This window comes from Nycticebus coucang, chromosome 1, assembly GCF_027406575.1.
Source record: "Nycticebus coucang isolate mNycCou1 chromosome 1, mNycCou1.pri, whole genome shotgun sequence".
NCBI classification, from domain to species: Eukaryota; Metazoa; Chordata; class Mammalia; order Primates; family Lorisidae; genus Nycticebus; species Nycticebus coucang.
In genome coordinates this window covers 117341685-117361267 of record NC_069780.1, presented here as the reverse complement: position 1 = coordinate 117361267, position 19583 = coordinate 117341685, and the positions used below count along the sequence as shown (strand labels likewise).

The following is a 19583-nucleotide window of genomic DNA, read 5'->3' as shown; positions in this document are numbered from 1 at the left end:
TTATACTAATTGCATTTGTTAGGTAAAGTCCCTCTTGCAATCGTGTCTTGCCCCCAAAAGGTGTGGCACACACCCAGGCCCCAACCCCCTCTTTCCTTCCCTCTCTCTGCTCTTCCTTTTCCTACCCCTCCCTCCTTCTTTCTCTCTCTGCTCTCCCCTTCCCCTCCCCACTGTGTCATTAATCGTCATTAATGGTCCTCATATCAAAATTGCGTACATAGGATTCATACTTCTCCATTCTTGTGATGCTTTACTAAGAATAATGTCTTCCGTTTCCATTCAGGTTAATACAAAGGATATAAAGTCTCCATTTTTTTTTAATTTTTTTATTGTTGGGGATTCATTGAGGGTACAATAAGCCAGGTTACACGGATTGCAATTGTTAGGTAAAGTCCCTCTTGCAATCATGTCTTGCCCCCATAAAGTGTGACACACACCAAGGCCCCACCCCTCTCCCTCCGTCCCTCTTTCTGCTTCCCCCCCATAACCTTAATTGTCATTAATTGTCCTCATATCAAAATTGAGTACATAGGATTCATGCTTCTCCATTCTTGAGATGCTTTACTAGGAATAATGTCTTCCACTTCCATCCAGGTTAATACGAAGGATGTAAAGTCTCCATTTTTTCAAATGGCTGAATAGTATTCCATGGTGTACATTTACCACAGCTTGTTAATGCATTCCTGGGTTGGTGGGCATTTAGGCTGTTTCCACATTTTGGCGATTGTAAATTGAGCTGCAATAAACAGTCTAGTACAAGTGTCCTTATGATAAAAGGATTTTTTTTCTTCTGGATAGATGCCCAGTAATGGGATTGCAGGATCAAATGGGAGGTCTAGCTTGAGTGCTTTGAGGTTTCTCCATACTTCCTTCCAAAAGGGTTGTACTGGTTTGCAGTCCCACCTGCAGTGTAAAAGTGTTCCCTTCTCTCCACATCCACACCAGCATCTGCAGTTTTGAGATTTTATGATGTGGGCCATTCTCGCTGGGGTTAGATGGTATCTCAGGGTGGTTTTGATTTGCATTTTTCTAATAGATAGGGATGATGAACATTTTTTCATATGTTTGTTAGCCATTCGTCTGTTATTCGTCTGTCTTCTTTAGAGACGGTTCTATTCATGTCTCTTGCCCATTAATATATGGATGGATTAATCTTAGTTCTCTATAGATCCTAGTTATCAAGCTTTTGTCTGATTCAAAATATGCAAATATCCTTTCCCATTGCGTAGGTTGTCTCTTTGCTTTGGTTGTTATCTCCTTAGCTGTACAGAAGCTTTTCAGTTTAATGAAGTCCCATTTGTTTATTTTTGTTGTTGTTGCAATTGCCATGGCAGTCTTCTTCATGAAGTCTTTCCCCAGGCCAATATCTTCCAGTGTTTTCCTATGCTTTCTTTGAGGATTTTTATTGTTTCATGCCTTAAATTTAAGTCCTTTATCCATCTGGAATCAATTTTTGTGAGTGGGGAAAGGTGTGGGTCCAGTTTCAGTCTTTTACATGTGGATATCCAGTTCTCCCAACACCATTTATTGAATAGGGAGTCTTTCCTCCAAGGTATGTTCTTGTTTGGTTTATCAAAGATTAGGTGGTTGTAATGAAATGAAACCAGGTTTCATTTCCTGGTTTTCTGTTCAATTCCAAGTGTCTGTGTCTCTATTTTTGTGCCAGTACCATGCTGTCTTGACCACTATGGCTTTGTAGTACAGCCTAAAATCTGGTATGGTGATGCCACCAGCTTTATTTTTATTAATAAGAACTGCCTTAGCTATATGGGTTTTTTTCTGTTTCCATACAAAATGCAGAATCATTTTTTCCAAATCTTGAAAGTACAATGTTGGTATTTTAATAGGAATGGCATTGAATAGGTAGATTACTTTGGGAAGTATAGACATCTTAACAATGCTGATTCTTCCCATTCATGAGCATGGTATGTTCTTCCATTTGTTAATATCCTCTGCTATTTCCTTTCTGAGGATTTCATAATTTTCTTTATGAAGGTCCTTCACCTCCTTCGTTAGGTATATTCCTAGGTATTTCATTTTCTTTGAAACTATGGTGAAGGGAGTTGTGTCCTTAATTAGCTTCTCATCTTGACTGTTATTGGAGTATACAAAGGCTACTGACTTGTGGTCATTGATTTTATATTCTGAAACATTACTGTATTTTTTGATGACTTCCAGGAGTCTTGTGGTTGAGCTTTGGGATTCTCTAAGATCATGTTGTCAGCAAAGAGGGAGAGTTTGACCTCCTCTGCTCCCATTTGGATTCCCTTTATTTCCTTGTCTTGCCTAATTGTATTGGCTAGAACTTCCAGCACTACGTTGAATAGTAAAGGTGACAGAGGACAACCTTGTCTGGTTCCAGTTCTAAGAGGAAAAGCTTTCAGTTTTACTCCATTCAGTAAAATATTAGCTGTGGGTTTGTCATAGATAGCTTCAATCAGTTTTAGAAATGTGCCACCTATGCCTATACTCTTCAGTGTTCTAATTAGAAAAAGATGCTGGATTTTATCAAATGCTTTTTCTGCATCTATTGAGAGGATCATATGATCTTTATTTTTGCCTTTGTTAATATGGTAGATAACATTTATGGACTTGCGTATGTTAAACCAGCCTTGCATCCCTGGGATGAAGCCTACTTGATCATGATGTATGACTTTTTTGATGATAAGCTATAATCAATTGGCTAGGATTTTGTTGAGAATTTTTGCATCTATATTCATGAGTGAGATTGGTCTGAAATTCTTCTTTTTGGTTGGCTCTTTTCCTGGTTTAAGTATGAGGGTGATGTTTGCTTCATGGAATGTGTTGGGGAAGATTCCTTCCTCCTCAATTTTTTGAAATAATTTCTGCAGTACAGGAATAAGCTCTTCCTTGAAAGTTTGATAGAATTCTGGTGTGAAGCCATCCGGACCAGGGCATTTTTTTTGTTGGAAGCTTTTTTATTGTTTCTTTAATCTCAGTGCTTGAAATTGTTCTGTTCAGGAGCTCTATTTCTTCCTGGCTAAGTCTAGGGAGAGGGTGTGATTCCAAATATTGATCCATTTCCTTCACATTGTCAAATTTCTGGGCATAGAGTTTCTGGTAGTATTCAGAGATGATCTCTTGTATCTCTGTGGGATCAGTTGTTATTTCCCCTTTATCATTTCTGATTGAGGTTACTAGAGATTTTACTTTTCTATTCCTCGTTAGTCTGGCCAATGGTTTATCTATTTTATTTATTTTTTCAAAAAACCAACTCCTTGTTTCATTAATTTTCTTAATGATTCTTTTGTTTTCAACTTCATTGATCTCTGATTTGATTTTGGAGATTTCTTTTCTTCTACTGAGTTTAGGCTTAGATTGTTCTTCTTTTTCCAATTCCATAAGATGGCTTATGAGTTTGTTGATGCGTTCTCTTTCTGTTTTTCGAATGTAGGCACCTAAAGCGATAATTTTTCCTTTCAAAACTGCTTTTGCAGTATCCCACAGGTTTTGGTAGCTTGTGTCTTCATTGTTGTTATGCTCAAGGAAGTTAATGATTTCCTGTTTTATTTCTTCCTGCACCCATCTGTTATTCAACAGAAGGTTGTTTAATTTCCATGCCTTTGTGTGGGGTTGAACGTTTTTGTTAGAGTTGAGTTCCACCTTTAGTGCCTTATGGTCTGAGAAGATACAAGGTAAAATTTCAATTCTGTTAATGTTTGTTTTGTGTCCTAGGATATGATCAATTTTGGAGAATGTTCCATGGGGTGATGAGAAGAATGTATATTCTTTATCTTTGGGATGGAGTTTTCTGTATGTGTCTAACAAGCACAGTTGTTCTAAGGTCTCATTTAAATCTCTTGTATCTTTATTTAATCTGTTTAGGGGATCTGTGCAGCTCTGTAAGAGGAGTGTTAAAGTCTCCTGTTATTATGCTATTATCGGATATCATATTGCTCAGACTGAGTAGGGTCTGTTTCAAGAATCTAGGAGCTTTTAAATTGGGTACATAAATATTTAGAATTGAAACATGTTCTTGTTGTATTTTTCTCTTGACCAATATAAAGTGACCATCTTTGTCTTTTTTGACTTTAGTTGCTTTAAATCCACATGTATCTGAAAATAAGATTGCACCTCCTCTTTTCTTTGAATTCCATTGGACTGAAAAATTGTCTTCCAACCCTTGACTCAGAGCTTTAATTTGTCTTTTGAAGCCAGGTGTGTTTCTTGTAGAGAGCAAATGTATGGCTTGTGTTTTTTAATCCAGTCAGCCAATCTATGTCTCTTCAGTGGGGAATTCAAGCCATTAACATTTTTTGAGATAATTGATAAGTGTGGTAGTATTCTATTCATCTTATTTTGTGAGAGTCCATTAGTTTTATCCTTTCCGTCCATGTGGAAGTTAGGTTCTGTCCTTTAATTTCTGAGTTCTTACTTTGCTGCCGATCCGTTGTGATCGTCAGTGTGTAGAACAGGTTGAAGTATTTCCTGTAGAGCTGGTCTTGTTGTGGCGAATGTCCTCAAAGTATGTATATCCATAAATGATTTGATTTCTCCATCAATTTTAAAGCTTAGCTTAGCAGTTTATAGAACTCTGGGCTGGAAATTGTTCTGTTTAAGTAAATTAAAGGTAGATGACCATTGTCTTATTGCTTGGAAAGTTTCGTTAGAGAAGTCTGCAGTCACTCTGATGGATTTGCCCCTGTAGGGCAATTGGCGCTTACTCCTGGTAGCTTGCAGAATCTTTTGTTTTGTCTTGACTTTGGACAGGTTCATCACAATGTGTCTTGGTGAAGCTCGTTTAGAGTTGAGGCGACCCGGGGTCCGATATCCCTCTGAAAAGAGTGTGTGAGAATCTTTGGTGATATTTGGGAAATTTTCCTTTATAATATTCTCTAGTATGGGTTCCATTCTTCTGGGGCATTCTTCTTCCCCTTCTGGGATTCCTATAACTCGTATGTTGGAATGCTTCATAAAGTTCCGTAATTCTGTCAGTGAACGTTCTGCTTTCTCTCTCTTCTTTTCTGCCTCTTTAACTATTTAAGTTTTCTCAAGAACTTTGTCCTCTACCTCCAAAATTCTTTCTTCTGCATGGTTTAACCTCTTGGTGATACTTTCCATTGCATCTTTAAGTTCCCTAATTGACTGCTTCAGTTCCTTCAATTCTGCTATATCCTTTCTATATTCTTCATTTCGTTCATCTCTGATTTGATTCTGTTTTTGGATGTCCTTTTGGTTATTTTCCACTTTATTAGCCATTTCCTTCATTGTTTTCATCTTTTCTTTCATTGTTTTCATCATGTATTCTAAATTCCCTTTCTGTCATTCCTATCATTTCTTTATAGGTGCAATCCTCTGCAGTATCTATCTCATGGTGCCTTGGAGGGGTTGCTCTGGAGTTGTTCTTCGTGTTGCCAGAAGTTTTCTGCTGATTCTTTCTCATGAGTGATTTCTTTTATCTGTTTTCTTGCTCTAATTTTCCTTTCACTTTCTCCTGCTCTTTAAGTTCCCGTGCCTGTGGACTAAGGTTTCGATGAGTCCTTTTGGTACAGGACCAAAAGGATGAGAAGGTTGAAGAGCAAGAAGGGATAAAAGAAAGAAAAAGAGAGAAATAAAAGAAAATAGAGAAAGGAGAGGGTGGTAGGTAAAAAAGAATATTGACAAAGGGAAGAAAGGCACAGAAGGAGGGAGACAGAGCAATATCGGTGTACAGTAGGGTACTTTGACACAGCCTTAAAAAAACCCCAACCTCTGGGGGTGCCCGGTTGGGTGGTTCCCTTGAAGTCAGCAGCTGTTTGTAACCTGATCAGATCCAGTAACCCATCTCCACCAAGTAGGGAGGAAAGACAAAAGTGCTATAAATCAAACTAAAACAAGCAAACAAAACTTTATGGGATAAAATTGGGTGAAAAACCAAATAATAGGGGTAGAAACACGAGCAAAAATGAAGTTCTAATTATTGAAAAATGCAGCAATGGGAAATTGTATTTAAACTAGAAAAATGGAGAAAGAAAGGAAAGGAAAAAAAGAAAAATTCTGTACGGAAAAGGTTGAAATTAGAAAACGAAACGACGACAAATAAAAAACTAACAACAACAAAAAAAGAAACAAGCAAAAACAAAGCAGTATATATATCTTATGGAATATTGTCTGGGCAACCGGTGGTCTTCTGGGGTATGAGATGTTAATCACAATGTTGATATGAATGGAGGCCTCCACTGATTTCTCAAACCCCATAGGCTGGAGACCCTAAATCTCTCTTCAGCCCTCTTAAAGGGCACTTTAAACTTCTAAACGTGGCTAAGCAGAAGCTTTCCCAGGAAAGTGCTTGTGCTGGGATCACTGCCGAAGTGGCTATCCACTTATCCAGTGTGCCAAAACTGGTCTTACTCTGCCCCTGAGGGTTAAGCCTGTAAGGTGTCTCAGTCCCTGTCTTTAGGCTGCTCAATCACTGGATTACTAGCTCCTGCCCTATCCTTGCTCTGCGACCCTGAGGACCTAGCTTGCTGGGGCAGTTCTCTCACAATCACTCCCTGCGGCCCACAGCCAAACACCATTAGCTTTGTCTGGCTCAGTGGCTCAGTCTGGGACCTTAGACAATACCCAAAGTTCTCCACACTCCTGCTCAAGCTCTCCCCAGGGCATTTCAACTGAGTGCCAAGTCCAAAAACACCAAAACAGTTCACAGGTAAGGCCTTTCCGGTTTGCAGCCTCAGTGCTGCTGTACTTACAGCTGCCGGTGGGATTAGACCGATCGAACACACGTGACCACTTGCCAGTTTTCCACTGTTTTTGTCCTCCTCTTGCAATCCAGAAGTCTCTTGCTGACTCCCTGTATCCTCAAAGGGATGATTATGGGCAGATCCCACCAGCCAGAGATGCCTGGCGTCCTATCTCCCTGGACTCACAGTGCCCAGTTGCTGGAAGCTGTCACTCGCTGCCATCTTGCTCTCACCCCTCCAAAAGCAGGTTATTCTTCCCACTGATACCGGAATTTCACTCTTCAGTAAGTCCTTGGTCTCGGGGATTCTAAGAATGAACGCACGGACCACAGATCAGCGGTAAGATAGGACTTTTATTAGAAGTTACAAAGGAATACTGAAGAAGTAAAAAGCACCAGAGCTTCTGGAAGGGGGAAAGAACTGAAGAACTCCTTACAGAACTATACTTAAAGGCACCTGAAAAGACATTTTTTTTCTTAGAAATCATGTTTTAAAAGTCATGTATATTCCCAGACTAAATTTCACAAGGTTCTATGTAGTCTGTTCGTCACTGACCTCCAGTACTATAGAACCATAAATGGTAGTTTTCAAGACACTCTGGAATCAGTCTACACAGTCTAAAGGCCATTCTTGTAGCAAGAGCCTGAGGCTGTCTCATCTTGATACACTTCTGGAAGATTCCCTAACCAACAGAAGTGCTTTGTATTATCAATCTGTGGATTTGGCAATTGTGTGAGAAAAGGGGGACAGAGCTACAGAACAGTAAGAAACCATGAAAATTTGTGAGATTTGAGGGAAAGGCTCTGATTGCATTAAGGATAGGAATGAGGAGTGACTCACACTGGGCAGAGGACCTGGTTTCGTGACTGCTGCTGCTGGACACTAGTGGCCACTGTCCTTGGAGTGGGGGGTGGGCTGGGTACAAGACAGAGCAGGGCTTATGGCTAGGAGAGCTGAAAGCAGCTATTTATTGTGCCTTGTTCATTATTTACATCTTTCTAAAATGACTCTTATAACTCAAGAAAGATATTTTTAAATAAAGAAAATAATCTAGATTTCCTAGAATAAAGGAACAAGTAAAGGAAGGAAGATGAGTGATATTAGTTTAATATTAATTTTAAGACAGTATGTTTAGTAAAAAGTAAAACCTTGTTTAGGAAACTAGAGTTACACAGTTTTAAGATGTAAGATTCCAACACCTGAGTGTTGACTGTGTTCTGCCCTGTGGATTGAGGCATTACAGGTCAGTTTCTTTACCTTGTTGTAATACCTTAATGAATAAACTGCATTGGGTAAGCAACCTTCTTGCCTGTAGTGTAAATAATTGTAGTCCAGAGTTATAGAAGAAATGTATAGGACAACTGCTAATATTAAATCTTCAGATTACAGTCAAGCTTAAAAATTATTATACAATACCCCCTTCTTTTTAAAGTGAGATTAACATCAGTTATAATAACAAATTAAAATAAAACCCAATAATTAGTCATATTAAGTAAGAATTATAAAACACAGCTTGGTTTTTAAGTAATTCATACCTTATTGAAATAGATAGAAAACTATGAGAGAGTATCAGCCGTAACAGTGACTGGGAGTTGTGGTTGTTTCTATCAGATAAATTCTGTTACATGTGTCGTAATAAACTATCGGACATAATCTTTTTAACCCCCAGTTTCCTTCTATAATATGGGGATTAAACATGGCAATACTGTATATGTAAAAATTAATACAGTGTCTGACATGTGGTAAGCATTCAGTAAATAAAAGCAATTATTATTAATAAAGTTGTATATGCAGAGTATCTATGTGGTGTGGGATGGAAGAAACAGTCACCATATATCTCCTGCTTGCTGTGTTCCTGGAACTATGCAATAGAATTGGGATAGTTCAGAATAGGCATAAAGCTGTGATGGTAGTAACTAAAGAATAATTTAGTACAAATATGTGTGATACTGACTCAGTTTTTTTGGTTATGTAATTTGCCTTTGTACATTTTAAGTCAGAGTTGTAAGTGTACCCTTCACGCTGTGGCCTTGTACTAATTGGGTGTGAATTAACCCATCCTCTCCACCTCCCTCCCACCTACTTGAGGCCTGTTGAGTTTTACTTTCACATATGCACGTGTTGATCAACTAGTTCCAATTTAGAATTGAGTACAGGTGGCGTTTTTTTTCCCACTCTGTGATACATTTGACTTTGGAGAATGGTCTCCAGTTCCAACCAAGTTGTTACAAAAGATACTAGATCACCATTTGTTTTTGTGGCTGAGTAGTACTCCGTGGAGTACATACCCCACATTTTATTAATCCATGCACGTATTCATGGGCACTTGCCTTGTTTCCCTATCTTTGCGATTGACTCAACTTTTAATAGGCAGCATGGGTCTAGGGCCTGATGAGATCTTTATTACTGGGAGTGTAATCATCAATTTGCATGCACAAGAGCAACGTGAGAAGGTTGGCCCCTGGTAAGGTGATAGGGCGACTGAATAGTCATGGATAAATGGCCGGTTCTATCCTGGTCTGGTGAGGAATTGTAGACGGGAGTAGGAGATTAGGCAAACCCTCGTAGGATCCCTCCTGACTGTGCTAGACATGTACCACATAACACCTCAGGTGACTTCTGCAGCTTCTTTTTGTCTGATTCTGCACCCGTAGGCAGTCTTCCCTACTACCTGGAGGCGGTGTGGGAATTAAATGACTTAATGCACAAAAAATGTTTAGAACACTGCCTGGTTTGCAGTCCACACTCAAAAATTGTCACCTGCTGCTACAGCTGTCTGCGTTACTGCCATTATTTTTCCAATTTAGTAGAATTTAATTGTATTGATTAATGATTTTAACTATGATATAATTTGGGTTGGTCTAAGACCATATCACTGAAATTAAATTTTGTCATTTAATTGTAGGTTAAGTTATTCTGAAAATGTTACATTTTATTCATAAAAACATAACTTCTAAATGACACAATTGTTAGAGAGTATTTTAAATAGGAACTCAAAGTTGTTTACCTCTGATAGGAGTTTGTTTATGCTTCGTTTGTATTAAAAGGTCACTTTTTATATTGTTTTGGCAAGGGTGCTGGTTGGAATTACAGTTAGAAAGAAAATCAGGGAGAGTTTGTGGAGAGCCCTACATGCCTTCAAAATAAGCTTTCCTTTCTCTGAAATCAGTATAAAGTAAGACGGAAGCTTTTGGATCACTAAGGATGCCCTGTCATAGCAGGGGTTATGCGGCAGTGAGGGGGCCTGATTTCCAGACATTATCAGTCCTTGGGGCCACCACACACTGGGGAACTTATAAACAACGGAAATTCACTTTTGACAGTTCCATTGGCTGGGAAGTGCCAGGATCCAGGCTCTGGAGCTGGGTATCTGGTGAGGGGTGGCTTCTTGGTTCCTAGATCCTGCCTTCTTTCTGTGTCCTCTTGTGGTGAAGGGAGAAGGGGCCTCACTGTCTCAAGGCTCTTTTATCTGGGCACTGATCCCATGTGTGTGGGCGCCATTCCCCTAACCTGGTCACTTCCTGAAGTCTCCGGGCTTGAGATTTCAACATGAATTGTGGTGGAACAATACCTTCAGACCATAGCAACAAAGTAGTTGAGTGACTGTTAACATGAGGACAGTGAAGCGTTTAGAGAGGCAGTGATTTGGAGTCTGAGGGCTTGTTTTTTTTTTTTTTTTTTAGACAGAGTCTCATTATCTATATCGCCCTTGGTAGAGTACTGTGGCGTCACAGCTCACAGCAACCTCAAACTCTTGGGCTTAAGCAATTCTCTTGCCTCAGTCTCCCAAGGAGCTGGGACTATAGGCGCCTGTCACAACAGCTGGCTATTCTTTGGTTGTAGTTGTCATTGCCGTTTGGCAGGCCTGAGCTGGATTTGAACCCGCCATCTCCCATGTATGTGGGGGCATTCTAGCAGCTGAGCTACTGGTGCCCAGCCTGTTTTGTTTTTTTTTCCCCCTGAGACAGTCTCATTACGTTGCCCTCGGCGTCACAGCTCACAGCAACCTCCAACTCTTGGGCTCAAGCAATTCTCTTGCCTCAGCCTCGTAAGTAGCTGGGACTATAGGCACCCGCCACAACGCCCGGCTGTTTTTAGAGATGGGGGCGTTTTACTTTTGCTCAGGCTGTTCTGGAATCCGTGATATTGGGCAGTCCACCTGCCTTGGCCTCCCATAGTGCTGGGATTACAGGCGTGAGCCACCACGCCCAGCCTAGGAGTCTGATGACTTGTTAGCTGGCCTTTGAGGTGAAGGAATTAAGTTACTGTCCTAGTTAATTTTGTAATTGAAATGCTGTTTGAAGGCCACGGTGGTGAACTGATGACAAGAGTGTACTTCTATAGGTGCCCACTATCTGTTGTAATATATGTAAAGTGGTAAGTAATCATTTTTCCCTTTTGAGAAATTTCCAATACATATTAAAATATTCTTAGGGTAACTGTTCCTTTGCCTTAGAGTCTATAAAAATAAAATTTCCATAGAACATAAGCTACAAAAGAAAACAGAGACTTCTGTTTAATTATTTTTGTGTCCCCACTGTCTAGATTAATGTTGGTACATATTAGCCAATAAATAGCAGAGAGAAAACGCCAAGTGATAATCTCATCTGCCTGCTGAAATCTCGCTGAGGCTTGTTTTTTGATGACTTTTGGCCAGTTGTTGGAATTCTGATGCATTACCTTTTGTGTTCTATTTGGATCTTCTACCTTTCAGCTCCAAATTCTCCACGTCTGGGGCCTAAGGTCGAAACTATCGCGCATTTAATTATCTCTGCCAATGATGATGCATTTGGAACTCTTCAGCTCTCAGCACCAGTTGTTCGAGTGGCAGAAAATCATGTCGGACCTATTATCAATGTGACTAGAATGGGAGGAGCATTTGCAGATGTTTCTGTGAAGTTTAAAGCCGTGCCAATAACGGCAGTCGCTGGTAAGAAGGAATATCTCAGGAGCTGTACGAGTTGACCCACGTGTGTGCAGCAGGGCGTGTGTCCTTGATAAGCAAAGCCCCTTGAAGATCAAATTAGAAAAATCAACTAGAATACTAGAGATTCCCTGGTATCCTTCTAAAGGCACAAATCCAGAGCTCTTATATATTTCTGGTACTAAATTTGTAGAATTTGTGAAAACTTGTTTGCAGAATTACGTATGAATTCAAGTGCTATGATGCACAAACCAAAGACAAGTAGACCGAGGAAAGCCCCAGCTTTCTCTGTGGGTACCTTTTCACTTTTGAAAGGGATTCATGTGTCCGTGACTACTGGGGGATGCGAGAAAAAGCACTGGGTATGTTCCTGGGGCGTGGCAGCAGCATTGCCCCCCGGCCTTTTATTATGCTTGTTTATTTATGAAGAAGGTGGAAGAGGCAGTGGGCAGCATTAACTATTTTATATAGAAGCAAAAGGCTTTCATTGCCAAATTGCAGGCGTTAGGAGCCTGCCTACTTTGGGAGTAAAGTTCCAGCATCTGAGGGAGATTTGCCTAAGAGATATTCAATGAGAATCTTTCCATTGTCCACATGAAGGGCCAGAGATGGGATACTATGCCTGATAAAAATAAATCCTTTGGGCATACTGCTTGAAAAGACTAATCCAGGCTCACCTACTACCTACATGGAGTGTGTGTGTGTGTGTGTGTGTGTGCGCGCACCCATGACTGTTTTGGAGGCTGGGTACCTGCCTACCTCTAAGGGACTTCACGTCTTGCCAGAAGGTGGCGATTGGTAGATGTTTGGAGAAATTAGTCCTCAGGCTCCATAGGAAGCATCCTGCTTTTCCCACCTACAGTCTCAAAAGAAGGAAAAGCTCCTGCCACCCTGAGCAGTCCTCTCCAGCAGCTTTTAATGCAATTTGGTAGGAAAGTTCCAGCTGTATCCCTGATGATACTAACATGGCTGTATATGTGCAGTGGTATAATGTGTCTCTCCAGTGAGATTAGAATTCTAGTTCTGTTGTTTGTTCTGAAAGTATTATATGTATTCTCTTGGAAATAAGGGACCATTTTGTGGTAAAGAATGTTTCTCTTCCTCTCTCTCTCTATATATATATGTGTGTGTGCGCGCACGCGTGCACGCATATGTGTGTGTATATATATTTGTGTATAGAGACCAAATTATGTACACGTCTTTTTGAAGGTGAAAGAATGAACCTGACCACCCTTAGGATTTTTTTTCATTATTTTCTGTTATTATCAAACTAATTTTTCTGGTAAGAGATGCAAATATCTTCCTGTTCAGAAAAAAAAGTCAATATTCTCAGAAAATCACTTCTAAGGATATGCACAAAGTTTGATACGTATGACTATTTTTTTCGTACATGGAATGTTTACTATTATATTTCAGAATACATCTTAACGTTTTGCCATTTGTCTCTGCAGGTGAAGATTACAGTATAGCTTCATCAGATGTGGTCTTGCTAGAAGGGGAAACCAGTAAACCTGTGCCAATATATATCATTAATGACATCTACCCTGAGCTGGAAGAATCTTTTCTAGTGCAACTGCTGAATGAAACAACAGGAGGAGCCAGACTAGGGGTACTAACAGAGGCAGTCGTTATCATCGAGGCCTCTGATGACCCCTATGGATTATTTGGTATTCAGATGAGCTTTTGTCTCTCTGTCACTTGTTTGTGTAGATCATAGCTAATGACCTCTTCTTTGTGTTTGGAGACTCAGGATTGATCTGATCATTCTTTCTTTTCTAACCTACTATAACTGAAGTGTAGGACACCTGTGCATAGTGACTGGCAGTGATTAGTGGTTATTTAAAAAAGAAAGCAAATTGGCCTCTTGGCATATATATGGAAGGTGCAAACTTTTACATTAGATTTGAAAGTCTCGGGCAATCCTTTATAAAAGCAATTTAATTTATGGGAAATTACACAAAATCAGAGTTTCTTGGCTTTCTCGATAAATAGGAAAATCTCACAGCCTGGAGCTCTCTCTTCTGAATAGCATCAGTCATGGGAGCAATAGCAGCTGCCCCTCTGGACCAGACTTCACTGTGCAGCTAGCCACAGCACTCTCTGGGCCTGCTTCACTTACCTGACCCCTGGGACCATCTAAGTTTACCATATCTGCTTCTGGCACAAAGATAAACAGTGGAGAAATTTGGCAGTCCTGCCCAGTTTGTGTCAGAGCACGTTACTCTGGTTTTGCAGGTAGCTGCTTAGATTGTCTGGGGGAAAGGAATCCTGTATAGGATGGTTAGCTTTATGCTAATGCCATTTTGATCTGTACTTGAAATTAACTTGACTGTGTCTCCCCTTCAGGTTTTCAGATTACTAAACTTATTGTAGAGGAACCTGAGTTTAACTCAGTGAAGGTAAACCTGCCAATAATTCGCAATTCTGGGACACTCGGCAATGTTACTGTCCGGTGGGTTGCCACCACTAATGGACAGCTTGCTACCGGAGACCTGCGAGTTGTCTCAGGTAATGTGACCTTTGCCCCTGGGGAAACCATTCAAACCTTGTTGTTAGAGGTCCTGGCTGACGACGTTCCGGAGATTGAAGAGGTGAGAGGAATAGCTAGTATAGAATGACACTGTAAATTGTACCTTGTCTTATAGTGACTAGAACAGATGGCCGTTGTCGTAACACTTTGGAGAGATGTCAAATAAATTATTTCTGCAAGGATGTTGAAACTATGGTAGTGCGAAGTGGTTGTTAATTGATAAAAGCAGGAATAGTCTAGAAATAGGTCATGTACATTTGCCAGTTTGCTAGTATAAGAATTTTTTGGTATAGTTACATTGTTTGTTCAACATTTTGGTTACAGTTAAATGTATATGCATTTGTCCTAATTTTTACTACATTTGTTCCATATAAACTCTTAATTTGTATCCTTAGTCCCTTTTTGGCTTGGATGTGAGCCAGTCAATCTTAATTAAGTGTAGATTGTGGTTTTCTACACATTCATTTACTTACTCTTCAGCCATTGTTGAGAATTCACTGTGCGACAAATGCCATGCTAAATACATCTTCTTGATATATATATTTTTTACAATGAAGAATTAAGGTGGCAAATAAAAGTAGAGTCTTAGTGTGAAAGTTGATTCATCACTAACATATTGGCTGGAGATTATTTTATTTTATGAAATGCTAGTATTATTAAAGCCTAGATCTTAGAAAGTTACCTTGAATAGCATTTATTCCTTAATAGTATCACATCTTTATGGAAGAGAAGTCCATAAAATTTCTTTTGAATGCTAATTGTGTCATTTTTCACTTCCAATGTATTAGATTTTTATTAATACATATAAAATATTTCTCTACATATAAAATATTTCTCTTTCCTTTTCTCTAAATGTAAGTGGCATTACAATATGATGTTTTCTATTTTAAATTTTGTCAGAGATTTCCATTTGAGATAATGTGGAAAATAAAGCATAATATATTAACTATTTATTAAAGTGTATATGTAATATTTTTCCTAAATAAAAAGTATAAGATATGAAAGTTACATATATTATTGAAATCGTAAACATAAATATGTAACTGAATATTAAGGAATTTAACTAGTCTATATTTCTTATGTATAATTGTTCTCCATTATTAAAAGTTGATGATAGGTTATTCTGTGATACACTGGATTTGTAAACGTAATTGGGGGAGTTACTTTGAATCTGTTTATATTTTATTCCATTTTGTTCTTGTTTGTATATGTTTGATTTTTTTTCTCTGTATCATTATTCTAATTTCAGAACTGTGATGCTGTTAAGGAAGTTTTCACTGTGTTTTTAGGTTATCCAAGTGCAACTAACTGATGCCTCTGATGGAGGTACTATTGGGTTAGATCGAGTGGCAAGTATTATTATTCCTGCCAATGATAATCCTTATGGTACAGTAGCCTTTGTTCAGACGGTTTACCGTGTTCAAGAACCTCTGGAAAGAAGTTCCTGTGCTAACGTAACTGTCAGGAGAAGGTATCTGAGATGGCTGCGTGTGTGGGACTAATGGGAGTTGTAGGGTGGTGGGAAGGATCCCTTGCACTGTTAACCCATTTAGGTTTGGTGATTTTTCCTTTTGTAGGTTATTAATTAAATTATGCGTATTAGCATAAAGAGCCTGTCACATGTATCATACCTGTGTTAGTGAAATGGGGAATAGATTATATGTCATTGGACTTTCTAATCCCAGAAATTGATTGCTTTAAAGTGTGATTTGTTAGAGTTAGAATTTAGATATAACTAGTTTCTAAATGAAGGACCACTCACATGCCGTTTGAAGTGGTTGATTTTCAGGTTCTGTTTTTCTTGCATTTCTTTTGTGAGGCAGTATAGTATTCATTGAGACCTATGGTAAATACAGTTGCCCCTCTGATAACCATGGGGGATTGGTTCCAGGACTCCCAGGGATACCATAATCCTCGGATGCTCAAGGTCTCTATATAAAATGGCCGTAAAATAAATGTGCACATGACCTAGTACATCCTCTCATATACTGTAAATAATCTCTAGATTACTTACACTGCTTAATATAATGTAAATTCTATGTGTTTTTTTTAATTGTTATTTTCCATTTTTCCCCAAATACTTTCAAATCTGTGGTGTTTGAATCTGCAAGTGTAGAATCCATGGATATGGAGGGCCACCTGCAATTACATTTCCTCCAAATGTACTCAAACTGTTACCCTTGTTACTTCACTTCAGTGAAATCTAGTAATGAAAATTAATTCTGTAATTTTGTTAGGAAATCCTGAATTTGCATACATTGGAAGATACTTTCATAGCTTGGTTAAAAATAAGTATTGTTTGATTGAAAACTAGCAAGGTAGGCCGGCCCAGTAGCTCATGCCTGTAATCCTAGCACTCTGGGAGGCTGAAGTGGGTGGATTGCCTGAGCTCATGAGTTCAAGACCAGCCTGAGCCAGAGTGTGACCTAAAAATAGCCGGACATTGTGGCAGGCACCTGTAGTCCAGCTACTTGGGAGGCTAAGGCAAGAAAATCGCTTGAGCCCAAGAGTTTGAGGTTGCTGTGAGCTGTGATTTCGCAGCACTCTACAGAGGGCAACACAGTGAGACTTCGTCTCAAAAAAAAAAAAGGAAGTTAGCCAGGTGTCCTTCCATGAGAAAACAAAATGTTGAAAGACAATTGTAATTAAGAAACATGGCTGTGTTTTTACTAGTACTTTAACAGACCTTTTTGTTCTTTAAATTGAAAGCCACAACCAGCTTTCCTCTCCCCTATATGCATCTACTCTGAGTGCGTAACCTGTCTTTTAATTGTCACCCACGTTTAGCGGAGGGCTGTTTGGCCGCCTGCTGCTGTTCTACAGCACTTCCGACATTGATGTGGTGGCTCTTGCAATTGAGGAAGGTCAAGATCTACTGTCCTACTATGAATTGCCAATACAAGGGGTGCCCGACTCACTCTGGAGAGCACGGGTGAATGTCTCTGCGGAGGGGGATCCCCAGTACACCTGTGCCACTTCGTGCCTCAGAGAACATGCTTGCTCTGCATTCTCATTCCTCAGGACCTCTGAGGGTCCTCAGTGTTTTTGGATGACGTCATGGATCAGCCCAACTGTCAACACTTCAGACTTCTGGACCTACAGGAAAAACATGACCAGGGTCACATCTCTTTTTAGCAGTCAAGCCGTGGCTGGGAGTGACTACGAGCCTGTGACGAGGCAATGGGCCGTAATGCTGGAAGGTGACGAATTTGCAAATCTCACCGTTTCTATTCTTCCTGATGATTTCCCAGAGATGGATGAGAGTTTCCTGATCTCTCTCCTTGAAGTTCACCTCATGAACATCACAGCCAGTTTAGAAAATCAGCCAACCATAGGACAGCCAAATACCTCTACGGTTGTCATAGCCCTGAATGGTGACGCCTTTGGGGTGTTTGTGATCTATAGTATCAGCCCCAATACCTCAGAAGATGGCTTATTTGTCGAAGTTCCGGAGCAGCCCCACACTCTGGTGGAGCTGGTGATTCACAGGACTGGGGGCAGCTTAGGTCAGGTGACAGTTGAGTGGTGCATTGTTGGTGGAACGGCTACCGAAGGTTTAGATTTTATAGGTGCTGGAGACATTCTGACTTTTGCTGAAGGTGAGCGATGGTTCTAAATGAATTTCAGTCCCCTCCATCCTGTAAAGTTATCACAGTCAATTTTTATGATAAATTAAGGGTTCTGACTTACTGTATAGATTCTTGACAATAACCAGCATGGTTTTTGAAAAAAATAGAAATTAGCTGGCTTGTTAATGGTTGACATGACATGTGTATGCTGATATGACGTGTGTATCTTTTTAGCTCATTACAAATAAAGATGTTCTGTGAATATCTTTATTAAGTGAATTGCATTATGTATGATAGCAAGTGCCTTTAAGGAAACATAGAAGCAACTGTAAGGTAAGTTCAGTTTTGTAAGGGAATTTATAAGAATAAGCCATGTTCCTACAACCAAACATGTGATTAAGAAGCAGTGGTAGTTAGGAAAATGAGTATTAATTGGTAAGTATGTTCATATGCAAAATGTATCTTTGATTAAAATGATTTTTAAGTGAAAACAGTGTAAACTTTGGTGAGTGCATCTATATTAAATTGATCCTAGTGATAGATCATTTTATAATGCTATTCTTAGACTTATAATATTTTCATAAATTATATAATAATATTTTACATGCCAACAAATTATAGTTACAGTCAGATGCACTGATTCTTTTTCAGGACTGATTGAATCTTCTGATGTTTAAAATTGGAAAAGTTCGTATATTTAAAATAGTTTTCTTTGGGTGTGGAGAGATAATCTTTACCGAGATATTTAAATTTTGAGTTGTACATTTATAGATTCCACCAAGTTTTTTTTTAACAGTGCTTTTCTGATTGAAGAAGTAATGTATTCTCATAAAAACCTCAGGATATACACAAAATGAGGGAACTAAACATTATTTATAATTTGATTTCTTAGAGCAATCTGTTGTATCTGTTTAACATTTTAATGCATACACATTTTTGAGGGGGGGCACTAATTAAGACTCAGAGTATGATATTGTATACTTTTGAGACATCTAATAAGCGTTATGTTTTGGAGTAAATTTCTATAATGGTTATTTCTTAGTTGATGATTTGTTAAGCAGTGGAATAGTGGGATGTGACATGTGTGATGGAAGGGGGGCAGGTTCGTAATCGGTAACATTTCTCCTATTCCAAAGGGAACAATAAACGTGTAAGGAGGAGGGAGTGGAGATGAAATGTTTCCAGCGGAACATTCCAGGGACATTTCATGGGGCCCTAGATCAGATTGGGGAGCAGATTGCTTGGCCTATGTGGCTGTCCGTCATCCCTTTGAGTGCTTTTTTTTTTGCCTTTCTTCCTTGCATTACATCCTGTGAGCTGATACTTGATGCTGTCACCTCATCTAGTTACCCAAGATTCATTTCATTCCGGCTGCTTCTTTCACTCAGTTTGCCATCCTTTTTCTGTACCTCATTTTGACCATCATTTCCTAAGTATTCCTGATTTTCAAGGTTGAATAACTGATTTAAATTTTTCACAGTAATGCCAGAATGAGAATGCAACTACATTCTTCTAAGGTGCTATTTCTTTTTTTCCTTTATTTTTGAGACAGAGTCTTCCTCTGTCACCCTGGGTAGAGTGTTGTGGCGTCACCATGGCTCACAGCAACCTCAAACTCTTGGGCTGAAGCTGTCCTCCTGCCTCAGCCTCCTGAGTACCTAGGACTACAGGGGGCTGCCATAACGCCTGGCTAGTTTTCCTATTTTTAGTAGAACTAGAGTCTCCCTCTTGCTCAGGCTGGTCTCGAACTCCTGAGCTCAAGTTATCCACCTGTCTCACTTCACAGAGTGCTAGGATTACAGATGTGAGCCATCATGCCTGGCCTAAAGGTGCTGCTTCTGAAAAGAAGATGCTCTCTCAAGGTTCTTGCCTAGCTG

General features: G+C 39.5%; 1 protein-coding gene across 1 annotated transcript in view; it reads left to right on the top strand.

The window, feature by feature from the left end:
- Positions 1–19583, top strand: part of ADGRV1 (adhesion G protein-coupled receptor V1) — a 669001-nt gene that overhangs the window by 153612 nt on the left and 495806 nt on the right. The window contains exons 29-33 of the mRNA XM_053586729.1: positions 11398–11613; positions 13059–13274; positions 13954–14198; positions 15427–15608; positions 16925–17736. Of these exons, the coding sequence (XP_053442704.1) occupies positions 11398–11613; positions 13059–13274; positions 13954–14198; positions 15427–15608; positions 16925–17736 (1671 nt within the window). The remainder of the gene's footprint in view (positions 1–11397; positions 11614–13058; positions 13275–13953; positions 14199–15426; positions 15609–16924; positions 17737–19583) is intronic.